Source organism: Simochromis diagramma, unplaced genomic scaffold, assembly GCF_900408965.1.
Source record: "Simochromis diagramma unplaced genomic scaffold, fSimDia1.1 OVJJ01000685.1, whole genome shotgun sequence".
NCBI classification, from domain to species: domain Eukaryota; kingdom Metazoa; phylum Chordata; class Actinopteri; order Cichliformes; family Cichlidae; genus Simochromis; species Simochromis diagramma.
The window spans coordinates 3,521,692-3,538,600 of record NW_024387477.1 but is presented as its reverse complement, the minus strand read 5'-3'; the positions used below and the strand labels follow the sequence as shown (position 1 = coordinate 3,538,600).

Below are 16,909 nucleotides of genomic sequence, written 5' to 3'. Positions count from 1 at the left end.
TGTTCCTGAGATCTTGAGTAGTTTGGAGTGTGCTGATTGGCTCTTTACTGTTCTTTGGACTTCAGGTGTTTGCATGCTTAGACTCCCTGTTGTGCTGCAAAATGAAACCTCTAAATATTTGTTTTAATAGATGTATGTGAATGACTGTCGTCCATAGCTTGCTTTTAATGACATGAACTCTTCAACTTGGCAAACATGTATTTTTATTTATATACATGCTGATTTCATGTATTTCATAGATTTAAAAAAAAAAAAAAGACACACCAATGTGTCAAAAACTCTTGAATATCAGATGGAGCCAGCAGGTCAGGTTGTTTGGGGCTATTTGGAGATGGTGGTCCCCACGATTGTCTCGCCATGCTGGCTCTTGGCTTTACACATGTATTCTCCAAAGTCGATGGTTTCCATGTCCTCTACCATCAGGATGCTCTGGGTGACGCGCGTGGTGTAGCCCATACCTCTGTTAACCAGCCTCCAGGAAGTCTGGATGTGAACGGGTCGGGAGCCCTACACAACATGAACACATGATTTCCTCCCACTGTGACAGTTATCAGCAACAATAAAGAGCATAATTGTAACAAACTCATTTTACTTTTATCAAAAGAAAATAGAAAAATCCATTTTTAAAGGTGGCAACAGAATCTTTTACTCCTAACCTTCAGCTTTTAAGTAGAACATCACGTATACCACAATTGGTTTTGTTTTTGTTTTTTAGGGCATCTGCGAAAATACTCAAATGCAGTGAGTAACTTTTATGACAACAAGGCTAATGAATCATAAAAACACGCAACTAAATAATACCTTCTCTTTTAAAACCATTATTAAACTATCCATCCATTCGCTTCCACTTATCCTTTTCAGGGTCGCAGGGGCGCTGGAACCTATCCCAGCTGTCATAGGGCGAGAGGCGGGGTACACCCTGGACAGGTCGCCAGTCTGTCGCAGGGCCAACACACATGGACGGACAACCATTCGCACTCACATTCACTCGCACATTCACACCTAGTGGCAATTTGGATTATCCAAAGAACCTATCCCCACAAGCTGCATGTCTTTGGACTGTGGGAGGAAGCCAGAGTACCCGGAGGGAACCCACGCAAACACGGGGAGAACATGCAAACTCCACCTAATGGTGGAATTGAACTCAGGACCTTCTTGCTGTGCAGCAACAGTGCTAACCACCATGCTGCATTATTAAACTAAAAAAAAAAACTAAATATATGAAGTCTAAATTTCAACCTCAGCTCTGTCCTGTAGACTCCTTTGTTGTTTTTCTAAATAGTAAAAAGTTAGACAGAATTATTATTATTATTATTATTATTATTATTATAATTATTATAAAAAGTACATTTTAAGGGCATTTTAAAAACAGGTTGATTCATTCTTAAAAGCTAACTTTACCCATTTAAGGACTACGATGATCTTTTTCATTTTTAATACCTGTAATCGGGTCTGACTTTTAGTCCAGGATTTCTCTTACCTGACCAGGATAAGTCCAAGTGAAGCTCACGTCCACATCTGGCTCTCCCAGCACTGTGCAGGTTACATTGACGTTGTCGCCTCCTCTCACAGAGTCTGGAGAGGCTTCAAGGCTCACAAACGGTGGTCCACTGGGAACTGTCATCGAGAGAAAGATAAGTTCCATCTCCTTAAAGTATTAAAGTCATTTAAAAAAAAACAACATAAATATATATAAATATTTGATGGTATTCAAACTGTTGAACCATACTTGAATCTGGATTTTTCTCCACCTGCCAGTCGACCGTGCCACAGCAGCTTAACTGTATCTAAACCGCACAATAGTTCCATTGCATAAATCTGTCCCCCTTTTGCAAAATCCAGACTGTTTCCACTTTAGTTGGCAGGCGTCCACATTAACCAAGCACAGCAGTGAGGATTAAAGAGGCTCTTGACATTTTTGAAATACAACCCTTTCCTGGAAGCCGATTTAAAAAGTAGACGTCGTAGAAGTAACCAGCGCTTGATTCATAACATTGCAAAAAGTTGATTGTCGCCACTTAGAGTCAGTAAGATAAATGGTTATGCGTAGCAGTTAGTTCCACAGAACAATAGTTAGTGTTTCTACATGCAGCATGTTTATATCTTCCATTACTGTATTTATTCATGAGGTGTCATGTGATTGATTTGTGCTCACCCTCCACATAAAGCAGCTGGTACTTTGTGGAGATCTGAGGGGTGTCCATGGTCTCAGCCTTGCAGTAGAAGACTCCCTGGTGCTCTGGCCTAGGGTTTTGCAGGATGAAGCCCTTGGTGGGATCATATGCCATCTGGGTCATATTTGCTGTGATTTCCACCGGGGGGACCTCTCTGTGCAGGGATGTCTTAGCCTGTGGCTCGGTCACACGGCAGGGAACCACGGCAGGCTGGTCTGGGCGTAGATACACAATCTCAAAGTGCATGGTGGATGGAACGAAGAGGTTGTCTTTGTCTGTTTGGAGAAAAAGTTATTGATATTTTTGTTAAGAACTTGCCCATCCCAGCTACCATAGGGCGAGAGGCTAGCTATACTCTGGTCAGATCGCCAATCTGATCCAGAGCTAACACAGAGATACAGATGTTGTTACATTAACACCTATGGCCAATTTATTGGACAGTCTCTGTCGTTGTGTCCTTGAGTTTGAATGAGTAACTCATCAAAGTCAAGTCGAGTTTTTTGAGTCACTTGAGTCACTGAGTCAGTTGACCAGAGAGTGCAAAAAAATGTACATTTTCACTCAAACTTAATTTGTTTCTCTTTTCATGTAAATCCTACTGCTAAGATGAGTGATTGAAAAAAAAACAACCATTTTTATAGAGCAAAAAAGAGCAAAAAAAGATTTCTAAAGGGAACATTAATTTTATTTATTTTTATTTTATTTTATTAGTATTTTCCTCAAATGTGTCAAATATATATATTCTCATCTAAATGTCCACTGAGCTGTGTGCCAGGGGGCAGTAATGCTCCTTAACATTGGTTGCCAGCCAAGAAGAAGAAGAAGCTGTGAGCCAGGAGGGAGGGGGTGAGTAAGTGAGTGATTCGTTTACGCTACGATTCAGCACAGGAAGGGAGGGGGTGAGTGAGTCCTGAGTGATTCCCTTATGCTACGATTCTTCGTAGCTTACCAAAGTTGTACTAAAACATTTTTTGACAAAGTTTTTGAGCACCGTGTACCACATAAAATCCGTTCGAGGTCAGTAAGCACAACCAGAATTTATACATAAGGCGCACTGTCGATTTTCAAGAAAATTAATTGATTTTAAATGTGCCTTATAGTGCGGAAAATACCACAAGTTAAAAAGCAGTCAAGATCCAAAGAAAAACTTTGAGAAGACCTTCAGAAAGCCTGGAAAATTATTGCTCAAGACCACTTTAAAAGGTTAGAAGAAAGTCTGGCTCCTTGGAAGAAAAATATAAAGAATTTTTAAAATTACCTTTGAAATAGATGTATGAGACGTAGGCGCGATCGTGGTCCTTCTCACACTCTGTGCCATCACATACTATCACCCAGCAGCTGTAAGCCCCCGTGTCGGCAGCAGAGGGCGACGTCAGGATCAGCTGACTGTACTTGTCGCTTTGCTTGATGCTGCAGGCGAGAACCAAAATATAAGATGCTCGGATTTAATGATTCACTGCATGAAGTAGCTCGTGTTTCCTTCCAGCACCTGAGGCGTGAGTTATTGAAAGTATCCAGGTAAGTCGGGTAAGACCATCCGATTTTGCTGCCTTTGCAGCGCAGCTCCATGTTTTTCCCAGGAGTCAAAATGGTGCTCTGGCCCAGGCGGAGGAAGCGGCCTTTATCCAACACCTGCGTTAGGAGTGAATGGCTTCTGCCTCGTCCGTCTTTCAGCGTAGGCCACACCTTTACCCGTTTCCCACCTGGCCGGATGCGGTTCTCTCCGATGTCTTTTCTTCGCTTGACCTGCTGGCAGGCACCTGCAAACACAGAGCCATAGAGGGCAGAGGGGAGAAACTAATAATAAATAGATCAATAGATAGATATGATAGATATAACTTATATATCTATAACTTCCAAGTCTGATAAAGAAGCCAACAGGGAAAGTGCAAAAGAAAAACTGCAGTTCCTACGATGGCCACTTGGGGGTGGCTCAAGTTAGTCCCCAAAGACTTTCATTTTAAAATGACCAAAAAATAAACTCATTTATACCATGATATAAATAAAAAATAAAAACCCTAAAATGATCTAAAATGATTGTTAGGGTTACAATGACAATGTCACAATAACACTGCAGCTCTGTCCATTTAGGTTAGCTGCTCTTTCTCCAGCTGTGGTAACATTAAAACAGGGTGTGTAAAAAGTCCAAGTTACTGGCACAGTATGACCATAGCTGTTCCTCTCCTTTTGCTCTCTTGTTCTCTGTGAAACACACAAACTGTTAAATACAAGAAAAATCAGCCTGAAGTGTAGACTTTCAGAATTTGTTGTTTTATTCCTCAGAGCTGCATTAATGGAAACTCAGAGAGAGGTCAGTAGTACAGGCCAGATAATTAAAAACGCCTGCTGCATACCTTAGATCCAGCTGGTTTGAGTCGCTCTGCAGGAGCACTTTGGGAAAACCTTTCAAAAACTCAAATCCTTTGCATGCTTTTACACTTTGCATACATAAAATGCAAAGATTTTTTTTAAAGTCAGTGGCTGCAGACCTCAGAGGGAGTGTAAACAGAATTTAAACTTTGCAGTTTGTGAGTGAGATCTACTGCGTGATTGCACCTCCCATTCTACGCCCACCACATAGGCCGATGCCCCCAGCCAGTCCTGATGCATCCTCAGATTGTCTCATTCTCCCTCTTCTGCATTGTTACAGCCAAAGCTGTCGTGATTACGTTAACAGCCATCTTTCTTCACTAACAAATTGACATGACAGATGTGGAAATGGAGACTTACCATTTTGGAGCTCTACCACGAGCAGAGTCAAGCAAAGCACAGCCCAGAGGTTCATGGTCAGAGGGTCGAGGAATCTGCAAGTACTGGAGAGAGATCGGGGGGTTTTATGAAGGGGTGAGGCGGGTAAAGAAAGTCCGGCTTGGAGCTTGGCTGGAAATTTGCAGGCTCCAGTTGCCCTATTTAGATTTCCAGCTCCATCCTCCTCACAGACTGAACGGAAGAGGGAAAATAACTTCAGAGCTCCTCTGTTTACTCCCATTTCTCTGATCTGAAGAGCAGAAACTTGTAGTTGGAAGCCCTCTGCTGGCCCTCAGTATGAACTGGCCTTCTTTTAGACAAGAAAAGTCAAGGCACATGCCCATACGTATATCGAAGGAAAGTGAAATATTAATAGTGCCTCATTATGAATAGCTAGATATATGTACCAGCATGTAACCTGAAAAAATGTGAGCAGCTCATTGGGAATCCAGAGAGAGCTGGAGGGTCTTTTTTGACTTAGTTTTCTAATTATACCTTTTTATTTTTGTGTCATAGAACAAGGACTTTAGACTTTTAGTGGGAACTTCATTGATGTCATTGTCAATGTTTTCATGAGACTGAAGCACATCTGCAGCCGTCACATTGCTTCTTTCTCTGATTCTTGTGTTTTTGCAGAGACAAATCCTGAAGAGGATTACTTTCTTTGAAATGAGATTAAAAAGCATAGATTACAACTACAAATGTAAGTATTTCTCTTTGCATAGAGTTTAGATGTGAAAGTGAGCTAACTTTTAATAATGAGTTTTCGTTCTTGAACAATTTTTGAGCAGCGCCCCCAAGTGGAGAGTGTGTGTTTATGGACACTCCTGTTTTTGAGAAGTTTCTGAGGAAAAAATACAAACTAAAAAGTTCGTCTTCCTGTGGAAATTACAAGCGATAAGACACATCTGACACTGTATTACCGGAAAATACATTTTATTTTATTGTATTTGTGCAGTTGGTGTGACAATCCATTACAGCATCTTCTGCAGTACGTTCTTCATCCTGTACCCTCATTGCAGTCCCCTGCACGTCAGTGTAGAGCTTCTTTGTAGCAGAACACCTTACTAACACCTGCTGAATTTGTTTCACAGTTTTTAGACCACGGAGCACATCGATGAACCACAGCTTCAATGCTCTATGGAAAAATGCACTCCAAGGAAAACACCAGCAGTCCTTAAAAGCCAAGAGGAATGAATACAACCACACAAAATCTCTTGCAACCAGTTACAAACCGTTTAAAAAATACATATATACATGAGGAATGAGGAGCTTACTTTATATACAGGAATACTTTGTTAGGCAGCGATGACAGAGGACATTTTCATGAAGCTTATATTAACAGCATGTCTACATCAAAATATCGCAAAATATCAGACAAACAGGAAAATATATGTGATAGAGTGAGAGCTCTGCATCAAATAACTATCTTTTTATTTATCTAGTAACAAGTTCAACAAACTCCAGGGGGAACCTGTTAAATAAGACCACAGCAACAGTTACAGAGATCTCACTACTTATAACAGAGGTTTCTATGGGTTGTTACATAATACCTACACATGGCTGAAAACTACCACAAACAATTGGCGTGCTTTCAGGTGAGTCACGTCAGGACATGTTATGTGTCTACAAAACTATTTCACACATTGTACATTTCTCTGAAAGTCTTGTGATTATGATTTATACACAGCTAGTAGAATTATATGTGTAATGATCATCCGAAAGGGCTAACAACCAAATGCTGCACCAAGCTACTGGTGTATCAAACTCTACATTGAACTTTACATTGATACCTTACCTGTACAAACCTGTCAGTGTATGGAAAAGCTTCTCTGCAGCCTTGCACTGACTGTTTCAACGCTAAAATAAATGAAAATCACTCTCCAGTGTGTTACCTGTCCATTCTCCCTCCATGCTTGTTCACAAATGTGACTCATGGGATGTGGTCCCATCCCAGTCATAGAGCGATTCCTCATCATGTGCCACTGATACGTAATACTGATGCTGCCTTTGCAGACTGAATGTGCTTGTGAAGCACACACGGTGAAGCTGTATATACAGGCACATCCAGGAATAGCTGCTGTGTGCTTTTATGCATCTGTTCCCTCACACAGTCTGTGAAGGAGCCGGCAGCCTTTAACACTGGCTGGTCTTTTCTGAGCAGATGAAAGACTCCTGTTCCTTTCCTTCTGCATCCACATTGTCACGCTTCTCCTGGTTGCTCCTGGTGTTTTCCTGTGCCGTGCCACTTTGAAGCTGGAGCTGACGCTGACGCTCTACACTGTGCCACACGCCATACCCAAAGTAGATCAGGAAGCCTGAGAAAAGTGGTGATGAGACAGGGGGAGATGTGGAAAAGAGCTTACAGGGAACAGCTTGACTCTGTTCAAAGGTAACCAAAGTAATCTACCAGCATATCTAAAGCTCTATTATATCTTCATTGCTTACTCACTTTACCCTTACAGATTAATTTCCAAAGGGAAACCTTAAGGGAAGCTTCAAAAAATAAACTAAAATTGAACTGCAGCCCCTCAAATTGCCATTTGAGGCTGTTTTGAAGAGTTATTCCCTGCATATCCTCTCATGGTAAAATGTATAAATCCACAGCAGAAGTAAACAACTTTACATGCTGATGTTTAAAAAGACAAAGAAAAGTTTATTGATTGTTAGCATAGACACTAATCAAGGTTATTTAGCGTTGGTTTCTGAAATCTCATTTTGAAACTTTGATCAAATAAACAGATATGACAAGGAGGGATGAGTATGACTGCGAAACCATTTGCTCATTGGTCAACAACATGTGATTGACAAGTAATTAGGTAACCCTCCTTTTAACATAATATGACTGAAATTTGCAAAGCAGATTAAATATTTATTTCACTTGAGCCACGATCAGGGTGATTGTGGCTGAAGAGTTGGCCGGTTCGAGCCCCGGCTCGGACGGTCTCGGTTGTTGTGTCCTTGGGCAAGACACTTCACCTACCGCCCACTGGTGTTGGCCAGAGGGGCCGATGGCGCGATATGGCAGCCTCGCTTCTGTCAGTCTGCTACAACTGTAGCTGCCTCCACCAGTGTGTGAATGTGAGAGTGAATGAATAGTGGTATTGTAAAGCGCTTTGAGGGCCCCGAAAAGCGCTATATAAATGCAATCCATTATTATTATTATTATTATTATTATTATTATTAATATGACCCAAATATACTTCCTTAAAAATTTGTATTGGCTCATGGCTAAAGGCACTCACCAGCAGCCATCCACACAGAGAAACGTATCCAGGTGTCTCCACTCAGCTGAACCATCAGGTAAATGTTGACAAATATGCTTAAGATTGGCAGAAAAGGCAGAAGAGGTACCTAGAAAGGAAAAATCACACCAAAATAATCAGTTTTAGATGCTGTTATCTCATAACAAAAGACCTAGTGTTAAAACCAGAGTTACAGAGCTGGTGCGTACCATGAAGGAGACCTTCTTCTTAGTCTGAGGCTGCCTGATGACCATAAAGATGCAGCTGCTGAAGACGAGCAGACACACGGACAGCGAGGCCAGGATCCACACTTCCAAACCCAAAACGGAGTTGATGTGGTATGTGGTGAGATAGCTGATCACACACACCACCAACACTGTGGATTGATGACATTCACACAATTAATTGTGACACAGAAACCTTAAAAACAGACTGAAGTCAATCAGGAGAAAAAATCCTCACTGAGAACGTAAACTGTGAACTTACCTAGAACGCCAGTGGACATGTTGACAACACTGGACGAACGCTCGGAAGGTGTCTCGGGAGGGTGTAGAATAGTCTGCAGTGTGGAGCTGCCTCCCTTTAGCATGTTGAGGTGGGACTCTGACTCTGTCAAGTCTGACTCGCCCTCTTCAGACGCGAGGCAATCCCTCTCACCTTTACTTGCCTGCCGCTCCAGAGCTCCATCTGGCTGATACCTGGAAGAAAGAGAAATGTTGGTTTTTACTGAGGTTTAAACTCCAGATTGCTCTGCTGTAAGGCGGTGTTATGTTCTGATGCAGTCTCAGTCTTCTGCACATCTATCAACTACTGTATGTCTTTCACAAAAGCGCTAGACTTTTTTAATTTAAATGATTCAGTTTGACTGAACAAGCAAAGTGTGTCCGTGTTTACTGATATTTGTGGTGCAGGCAACAGAGGTGTGCAGCAAGTTCAGTTTAGCAAGTAAACATCTTTATTTACTCAAGCAGCCACTGAGCAGTGTACAGTCAGACCATTCACAGCCCTTACATCACCAGTGTGATGCAATAACAAGCAAGGCAATCATTCCTGTGGGTATCTGGAAAAGCTATTACAGACACCCCTGCAGGATATTACACAAAGATGATTCTGCTCCAGTTAAACTTTTGAGTTATTTAAAAATGTACCAACCTGAGAAGCAGTACACACACAGCAACCAGCGAATAGGCCAGCAGAGTTCCAATGGACATCATGTCCACCAGGGCTTTGAGGTCAAACAGGAAAGCCATGATGGCTAAAGTAAGCAATAAAAGAAGAAGGAGAGAAATGAACACAAACACTTTCACCCTTAACACTTAATTTCAACAGGTAGGATCATTACTGATTCCTTTCACAGTCACAGAACACGACCCTTTACACACACATACAGTAACATGGAAAAGACATTTCCTTCTAATTGAACGTGACAGTCACCAGATGCAAATCAAATTTCATGCAGATGTGTTTTCACTAGAGCACAACAGCTGTATTCATCTCCATATTGAGTCATTTGATGTGAGATATACTGCGGTGTTGCTTGTCTTGTATCTCAGCACCAGACTCAGTATGGAAGTTTTCTCAGCAGCATGGTTCAGACACAGAGCAGTGGTATGTCCGCTGCTTCTCACAACATTATATTAAAGCAAAAATATCAAAGAAAGCTCCCCTGCTTGGTACCGTCAGGTGCTCAGTACATAGCCTGTGGTGGTGGTGCAGGTGTGCTGGGTCTCTCCCAGGGTTCACATCTGCCAGCCACTTCACAAAACTGCAAGTCTAAGCTGGATGAGTGCGATCCACAGCAGGAGAGCTTTAAAATACTGCGAGAGCCAGTGTTAATTCTGTCTCACAGTCATTTTCATCATAGGTTTTGCCTACGATCCTTTGTTTTCTAACAACAACAAGACGCTAACTAAATAAAAACAAATACACAAGGACAAAAACTATGATGAAATGTATCAACGCTTTTGTCAAGAAATAATCTAATTTGAGTCAACTGAATCAACTTTAAATTCAGCTGTTTAGTTTAGACATTTATCCAACTAAGACTACATTTAAATAATTTGGATGACTTAATTATGACTAAAACTGAATTATGTTTTAGTCAAGAGACTACGATTAAACTGAATCTGAATCCAAAATTAACACTGGTATGTGCACCACATTGACACACAAAGGCCAGACTACTTGAAACTAATACATCCTATTTTATTCAAACTTTTTTCAAATACTTAGATTATAAAAGAAATACTTTTTTACTTTTTTCAGAAGGAATGCACAGTGATGCTCCACTATCAGTAAAGTAGATAAGCGTGTGTGTGTGTGTGTGTGTGTGTGTGTGTGTGTGTGTGTGTGTGTGTGTGTGTGTGTGTGTGTGTGTGTGAGTCCTATGCCTAGGTTTACGCGGCTGTGTTGAAAACCTCACCTCAGCTCTTCTCTGCTCTGCTAAAAGTCTGATGCCAGGAGCAGCTGCTGTGCTTTGGGCTAATATTAGCGTACATGACAACTTGACTGATTCTGTTTAGCATGTCCACCAAAATAGTTTAGCATGCTGAACACTTGTCTTTGCTGTTTGTGCCCAAACACAAAGTACAGCTGAAGCTAATGCAACACCTCCAGAGCTGAATAAGCCAGCTGCAGTTGCCCAAATGGCCACTTGAAGCTGCTTCCAGTTTACTTCCATGTCCAAATGGATAACCAGCATGAGGAAACGTGTACAGCCTGGAGCAAAGAAAATATTTTATTCCTGCTACCTTCCCTCTGCACTAACTGGAGCTCTCCATCATGGTTGTGGTGTTGTTCCCTTTTGGAGCATTTTAATTGAATTATTTAACAAATACCATCAACTGCCAGTACTTGTGTTATTTACTTAGCAGATATCTGTGTCTCTGTGTATCTTCCTAACCATGCCTGTTTAAAACTCTTCCATTATTATTATTATTATTATTATTATTATTATTATTATTATTATTGCCAGCACTTGTATTTAGTTACTTTCTAGCTTCTTTTTCAAAAAGTAGCCAGCTGGATTTGTGGACATGTGGTGAACATTTTTAAAATCAGACAATATCCTTGGAGATGGAAACTCTCTGAACTGGGTTGTTGGTTTTGTCACATGCTTGTGGAAACACCATCACCCAGTTTATCATGCAGTCACCGTCACCAAACAATTATCTGTAGAGAGATTGTTTTAAAAGAAAAAGAAAAACACCACGACACAACCCCATGATAGATCTGGCAGCTTACCCGCAGTGGTACCTGCCGCCATGGTGGCAGCCACAGGCGACTGGCGCTTACTCACTTTGGACATAAATTTGAATAGAATACCATCTCGTGCCATGGCAAAGAGAATGCGTGGTAGAGGGAACATGGAGCCCAATAGGCTAGGGAGAAGAGGGTTGATGGTTAAGTTGAGGGCTTTCTGGGAAAGAAAACATGACACCTGCACAACTGTGAAAGAACAACAGGTGTATACAGACGTATGACAAGGTCCTTACACGCTAGATAATTAATATCAGAAAGCGTAATGGCCCAATTTGATTCAGAACCAACATTGACTGCGCTGTGTCTTTCACAGTTGATCGGTGAGGAGAAAGATTAGCTTAGAGTGATCCCACTTGGATTCTCCCTGGCTCTCACCTGCAACTACACCGGAGCTCATAGTGGCAATAAGTGGGGTCTTCGTCTTAGGATTGATTCGGGCTAAGGCTTTGAAAAGCACCCCATCCTCTGCCATAGCATAGATTACACGAGGCATAGGGAAAATGGAGCCCAGCAGACTGCATGAGATAGCAGAGACATGCAAGACCAACACATTAGTCAAAAGCCCCAAACCAGGACAGTAAATCACACACACATAGGGCTGAAACACACACTGAACGTCTTTCTTTCCTGAAGGTAATATCATAATTTTTTCAAGTTTAGCAGCGGTGTGCAATCCCATTATGTTTTAAAAGGGATTGCACTTTTCTTGCATAAGGATAAAAATGCCAGTCAGTACAATAACAGCATATATAAATTACAGGCACTGGCAAAAATACAAAATGTAATTGCTTTGAGTCCAATCAGATAATCTTCACCTGAATGTGACCATGAGATGGATTGACAAGGTTTCTTGATTGTAAACCGATTTATAGACCCTCCGGGAAGAAAGACAGAATAGAAACTGCACCATTAGATAGTTTGGAGACACTCTCCAACTTTCTCATTAAATGAAGAGGCTTTAAATGTCAAAATGACATCACAGAGTCATGCAGGTGTCTCAAAACAGACACAATTACATATTGCACCCGCCACACCCCAGATTAGAAGGAAGAATCAATCCATTAACAAGACACACCTGGAGATATGTGGTCAAAACTTTCAACCAAATCTCAGCCCCATTTATCCGTCCACAGCGATCACAAATGTAGCATTACATCTAAAGGTTTTCTGTAGCAACACGTGTTCGTTTTCTAATGCATGCAGCTTGATTTGTTAAAACAAATCCAGCGGTTACCTTGTGGATAGGGCGCATAGTGAACCCACAGCCACCACATACTTCGCAGGGCCCCAACCCACATATTCAAATGCCATAGGCAGGGGACTTTTTTCGTCCAGTAGGTAGTAGGGCATCATCAGCGTGAGGGCAGCTGACACGCCAAAGTATGCCAAGAAGCACACGGTCAGTGACACCACGATGCCAGTGGGAATGGCCCTCTGAGGGTTTTTGACCTCCTCACCTATCAGACACAGACGCATGAAAACATGAAGCTCTGCTTTCGTAAAACTCACATTAAAACTCAACCCGACCGTGACTCACCTGTTGTTGCAATGCAGTCAAAGCCAACAAAAGCATAAAAGCAGGTGGCAGCTCCTGCTAAGGTCCCACTGAAACCATAGGGCATGAATCCTCCAACGCCATAATCGCTGCTCACATTGGCTGTCACGGACAGGTTCCTGTAACATGTACACTCGTGACTGGAAGCAATGCTGCTTACAATGCTCTGCACGTTGTTTCATATTAACTGATGTATTAAAGGGTAGGCGTCTTTGCCCCGTCTAGGATTGCCTTTGCAAATAAATCAATTACCTTGTAGCTATGGTGACATTTATAAGGGAGTCTTCGGTTATCTTCCAGTTGTATGCGTCTCCTTTGACAAAGCCAGAGATGATAACGAACAAGAGCACGAGCACATTGATCGATGTGAAGACTTTATTGACCCAGGCTGACTCCTTCACTCCAAAGGACAGAAGTCCTGAATGTGTAGATAGAAAACAGGGAGCTCAGATGCTTGCTGTAGAATATTTAAAATGCCTGCACAACTCTTATCTCTGTCTCTCAATCTAACCCTGCAAGGATCCAAGTCTAGCTGTCACTGATTGCAAATTGTCACAATTGAGCCAACTGATTATAAAAAAAAGTCACCTGCTTTGTTTAGCATGCTATATTAGCATCCTGGGTAAAAGGTTATGTCTGTACTGGTTTCTGTCGTGAAGGAGGATTATCAAACTTATCACAGCTTTTCCTCAGGACTACATGGATATCTGTACAAATCCTCAAATGAAACTAACAGCAGTGCGTGCAACAAATGCAGAGAATGAAGGCAGAAAATTATTTGCTGTGTTTTAGGACACGACCCGACTCAGATTTTGTTATGGATTATCTTATATTTGCACAGCTAGTGTATCTGCCATCCTCACAAAAACAACCAAACACTGGTGGACTGTTACTGAGTCCCACTGACTTAATGTAATCATCGTATTGGCAGGCCGAGAGCAAAAACCATGATTAAATTGTTTGAGGGTTAAAGGGTTGAACGTAACAAAAACTAGTGCAACTGTGCAAAATTCTCCAAATCACTGTATGTGAGCAAGACACAACTTGTGCTTTGACTTAAGTGATCAAAATCTGTAGGAGCTGCAAAAATAGGGTGCATGTGTGCACCTAACAGACTCACACAGCCCTCTGGGATCCCTCGCCCTCTTTAACACAAGAGTCCCCTGCTTTCCTGTTTTAGATTATGTTATATTATGTCAGCCGTGGCTCATAAGCTTGTTTTTGCTCAAGATGCAGCCAATTCTAAATTTCATTTATTCGCTGCAGCCTGTGTGTCAACGGTTTGACTTGAAACTTGTGATTTTCAGCTTTTGTTTTGCTGCCTTACCAGAGAGCAGCAGAATCAGGCAGACCGCAAAGAAGTCAGGGTACTGGGCCAAACCGGGAGAATTCATGCTGAAGTGGGTTTTACAGAATATCTCTATGTGTCCTCCTATCATTTCATCGAATGTGCCGCTCCATGCTCTGGCAACTGAGGAGGTGCCTGTGAGGAAACAAAGAAAATACGCCATTGGAGAGCCGGTGTCTTCTTTACATAAAAACAAATTTGAGCATTGCCCCTAACTCACCGATCACATAAGAAAGGATTAGATTCCAACCAGTGATGAAGGCCCAAATCTCGCCTACAGTGACATAGCTGTAAAGGTAAGCGGAGCCGGTCTTAGGGACTCGGGCGCCAAACTCGGCATAGCACAGGCCGGCCATGACAGAGGCCATGGCGGCGATTAGGAAGGAGATGACGATGCTGGGACCGGAGTCTCCCTTGGCCACCTCTCCAGCCAGTACGTACACACCAGCCCCCAGAGTGCTGCCCACTCCCAGAGCAATAAGGTCAAGGGTTCCCAAGCAGCGGCAGAGCTTGGAGTCTTCCAGGCTGTTTAGGTCGACCACTTTCCTTCGCACCAAGGAGCGGCTGAATGACAGAACCTGCTTCAGCATGTTGACACCTGAAATCAGAGAGCGAAGAAAAATGTTGAATAAACCAGTCTGCTCACATGTTGTGGGGCATGAGTTGATGATTTAATAGTTTTAATATTAATACTTGAGACCAACCTGTCAAAATCACAGTGCAACCAAGAGAAAGAAAATCACGTCTTAAAAATTCCCTACAGGGCTCCAGAACTGCGAAACCAAAAGGGCAGTGTGCAAGTGCAGTCTGAGTTAGCTGCACCTGCTCTGCAGTTTGAACTTACAGCTTGTTCTCTGCTGACAAATCACAGGTTGCACAACCTGTGAGATTAACCAAAAGGTGGGGGGTCAAAAGAAACGTTAACCCTGCAAACTATGAATTCTAGGAATGCTGCCAAATGCTGTTGCTGGCAAAAGGTCCATACAGTAAAGACTCCTATCAGAATGCATTGTTCAGGATTATCGTGCAGCTCTAACTACTCAAAGAGCTGCATTCATGAAAGACATTCCTGCAGCCTTCTGTACTAATTGCATATAAAGAACATTAAAAGACTGTACAGCCTCCTTTGTGTTCATTCAAATGTCTCTTGTTCCATTTATGAGATCGATGGGGAAGCTGTCTAAAAATATTTGCATGAATACAATATGTTAAATAGGCATGAATACTCCCGCTCCATCATGAATTCCTGCTCATTCTCTTTGGCGTTAGAACTCTTTCTTCAAACTTAAACTTTGATCATCGTGACCATAAAATAGCAATGACAACCGTCCAAATCTACATTGATGTCTTTTGCAATGCAGATTTGTATTTGTTTCTATTTAATATCAGGAGATATTAATTTTCAATGTGATGGCTCATTAATATTAAAATGAGGGCTGCATCACAGAATCTCCATAAATACAGTGGATGGAAAGTGAAGATAGCAGAGAGCAAAATAAGATTTTGGCAAGTAAAAGTCCAGCTTTGCTTAAAGTATAGTGAAGTAGAAGTTGTAGTTTGCTGGGAAAGACGTCGTGTGTGTTTTTAGATTGTGCCATGACTGCATGCAACATGTGGTACGGATCTTAAAGTGAGGCTCACCAGAGTCCTCACAGCGAAACTGTTAGTTTGCAAAAACAAAAAACGTTCAAATGTTTGAACACGTTTCTACTTCATTAGACATGCGGACCTACCTTAGAACAGATGAGTAGGAAACTGAGGGGTTCACGCTGAGACACAGAACCAAAATTAGCTGCTAGAAGTCTCAGTTATTTTCTTCTGCCTTGCTTCTGCCGAGAACCTTGAGAGATCAGCTGCACAGTGAAGCTCAGGTAAAAGTGAGACTACACCTACAGATCTGCGCTGGAGCCTCAAATCTCTCCAGTGTGCTGAGCGCTCATTCACTGTGCTGTCACATAAACTATACAGAGCAGCAGTTTTCACTCCTCCCCTCAGTGGCTCAGTGTTTCTTCATAGGATTTGCCCCTGCCTTACCCCTAAACTGACGTCCCTAGAGGAGGGACGCAAAAGGAGGGGACCCAAGGGAATTAAAGTGGGGTTGGGGAATGGGTGGAAGAGAGGGGGGCACTTCCATGCTTTTGGTTTGTGGGAGTAAGATTCTGTGGAGGAACTGCACAATAAGCTCCCTTCACAAGATAACACAGAAAAAATGAGGTTTTACAGTAATGGGGAAAGGATTTTTTATATTTTTGTCATTTCTAATACATACTCAGGCTAAAAATTCCCAGCTGTCCACGCGCTTACTGACCACTGGGCAACATGATTGGGCAACTTTCTCTGATAAACACAAGTACTGTTTACCCAGTGCAGCCCACAGAAGCGCTGCTAAAAGCCCTGATTGGTCAATGAAGGGTGTAGAAGTAGTGCAAATCCTCCTAATGGAAGACAGATATTGCTCAATGTACCCTGAGCCATGACCCATGACTACAAAATCAATAACAGCTCGCCATGGTACGCCTCCAGAAACGCCTGGCATCTCCACAGGAGCTTCACTTATGAGCTCCAGCTCCTGGAGGGA

General features: G+C 42.2%; 2 protein-coding genes across 3 annotated transcripts; both read right to left on the bottom strand.

Annotated features, from left to right (window-relative positions):
* Positions 1 to 180: 180 nt before the first annotated feature.
* pdgfrl (platelet-derived growth factor receptor-like) lies at positions 181 to 5,149 on the bottom strand. Its single transcript, XM_040015161.1, has 6 exons — positions 4,905 to 5,149; positions 3,664 to 3,934; positions 3,433 to 3,584; positions 2,156 to 2,449; positions 1,481 to 1,617; positions 181 to 507 (listed from the first exon to the last, which is right to left on the bottom strand). The coding sequence occupies exons 1-6, from the start codon at positions 4,957 to 4,959 to the stop codon at positions 322 to 324; spliced, it is 1,095 nt and encodes a 364-aa protein (XP_039871095.1). The 5' UTR covers positions 4,960 to 5,149; the 3' UTR covers positions 181 to 321.
* Positions 5,150 to 5,841: 692 nt separating this feature from the next.
* slc7a2 (solute carrier family 7 member 2) lies at positions 5,842 to 16,341 on the bottom strand. 2 transcript variants are annotated; one of them, XM_040015160.1, is made up of 12 exons: positions 16,065 to 16,341; positions 14,552 to 14,929; positions 14,311 to 14,466; positions 13,236 to 13,401; positions 12,966 to 13,102; positions 12,663 to 12,885; positions 11,411 to 11,547; positions 9,320 to 9,422; positions 8,654 to 8,865; positions 8,377 to 8,543; positions 8,168 to 8,276; positions 5,842 to 7,240 (listed from the first exon to the last, which is right to left on the bottom strand). In XM_040015160.1, exons 2-12 carry the CDS (start codon positions 14,919 to 14,921, stop codon positions 7,059 to 7,061), a joined length of 1,962 nt encoding a protein of 653 aa, XP_039871094.1. In that variant the 5' UTR covers positions 14,922 to 14,929; positions 16,065 to 16,341; the 3' UTR covers positions 5,842 to 7,058. The 2 variants fall into 2 exon arrangements, with proteins under 2 accessions (XP_039871094.1, XP_039871092.1); XM_040015158.1 differs by lacking the exon at positions 11,411 to 11,547 and adding an exon at positions 11,804 to 11,943 and having other exon boundaries at positions 16,065 to 16,340.
* Positions 16,342 to 16,909: the final 568 nt, after the last annotated feature.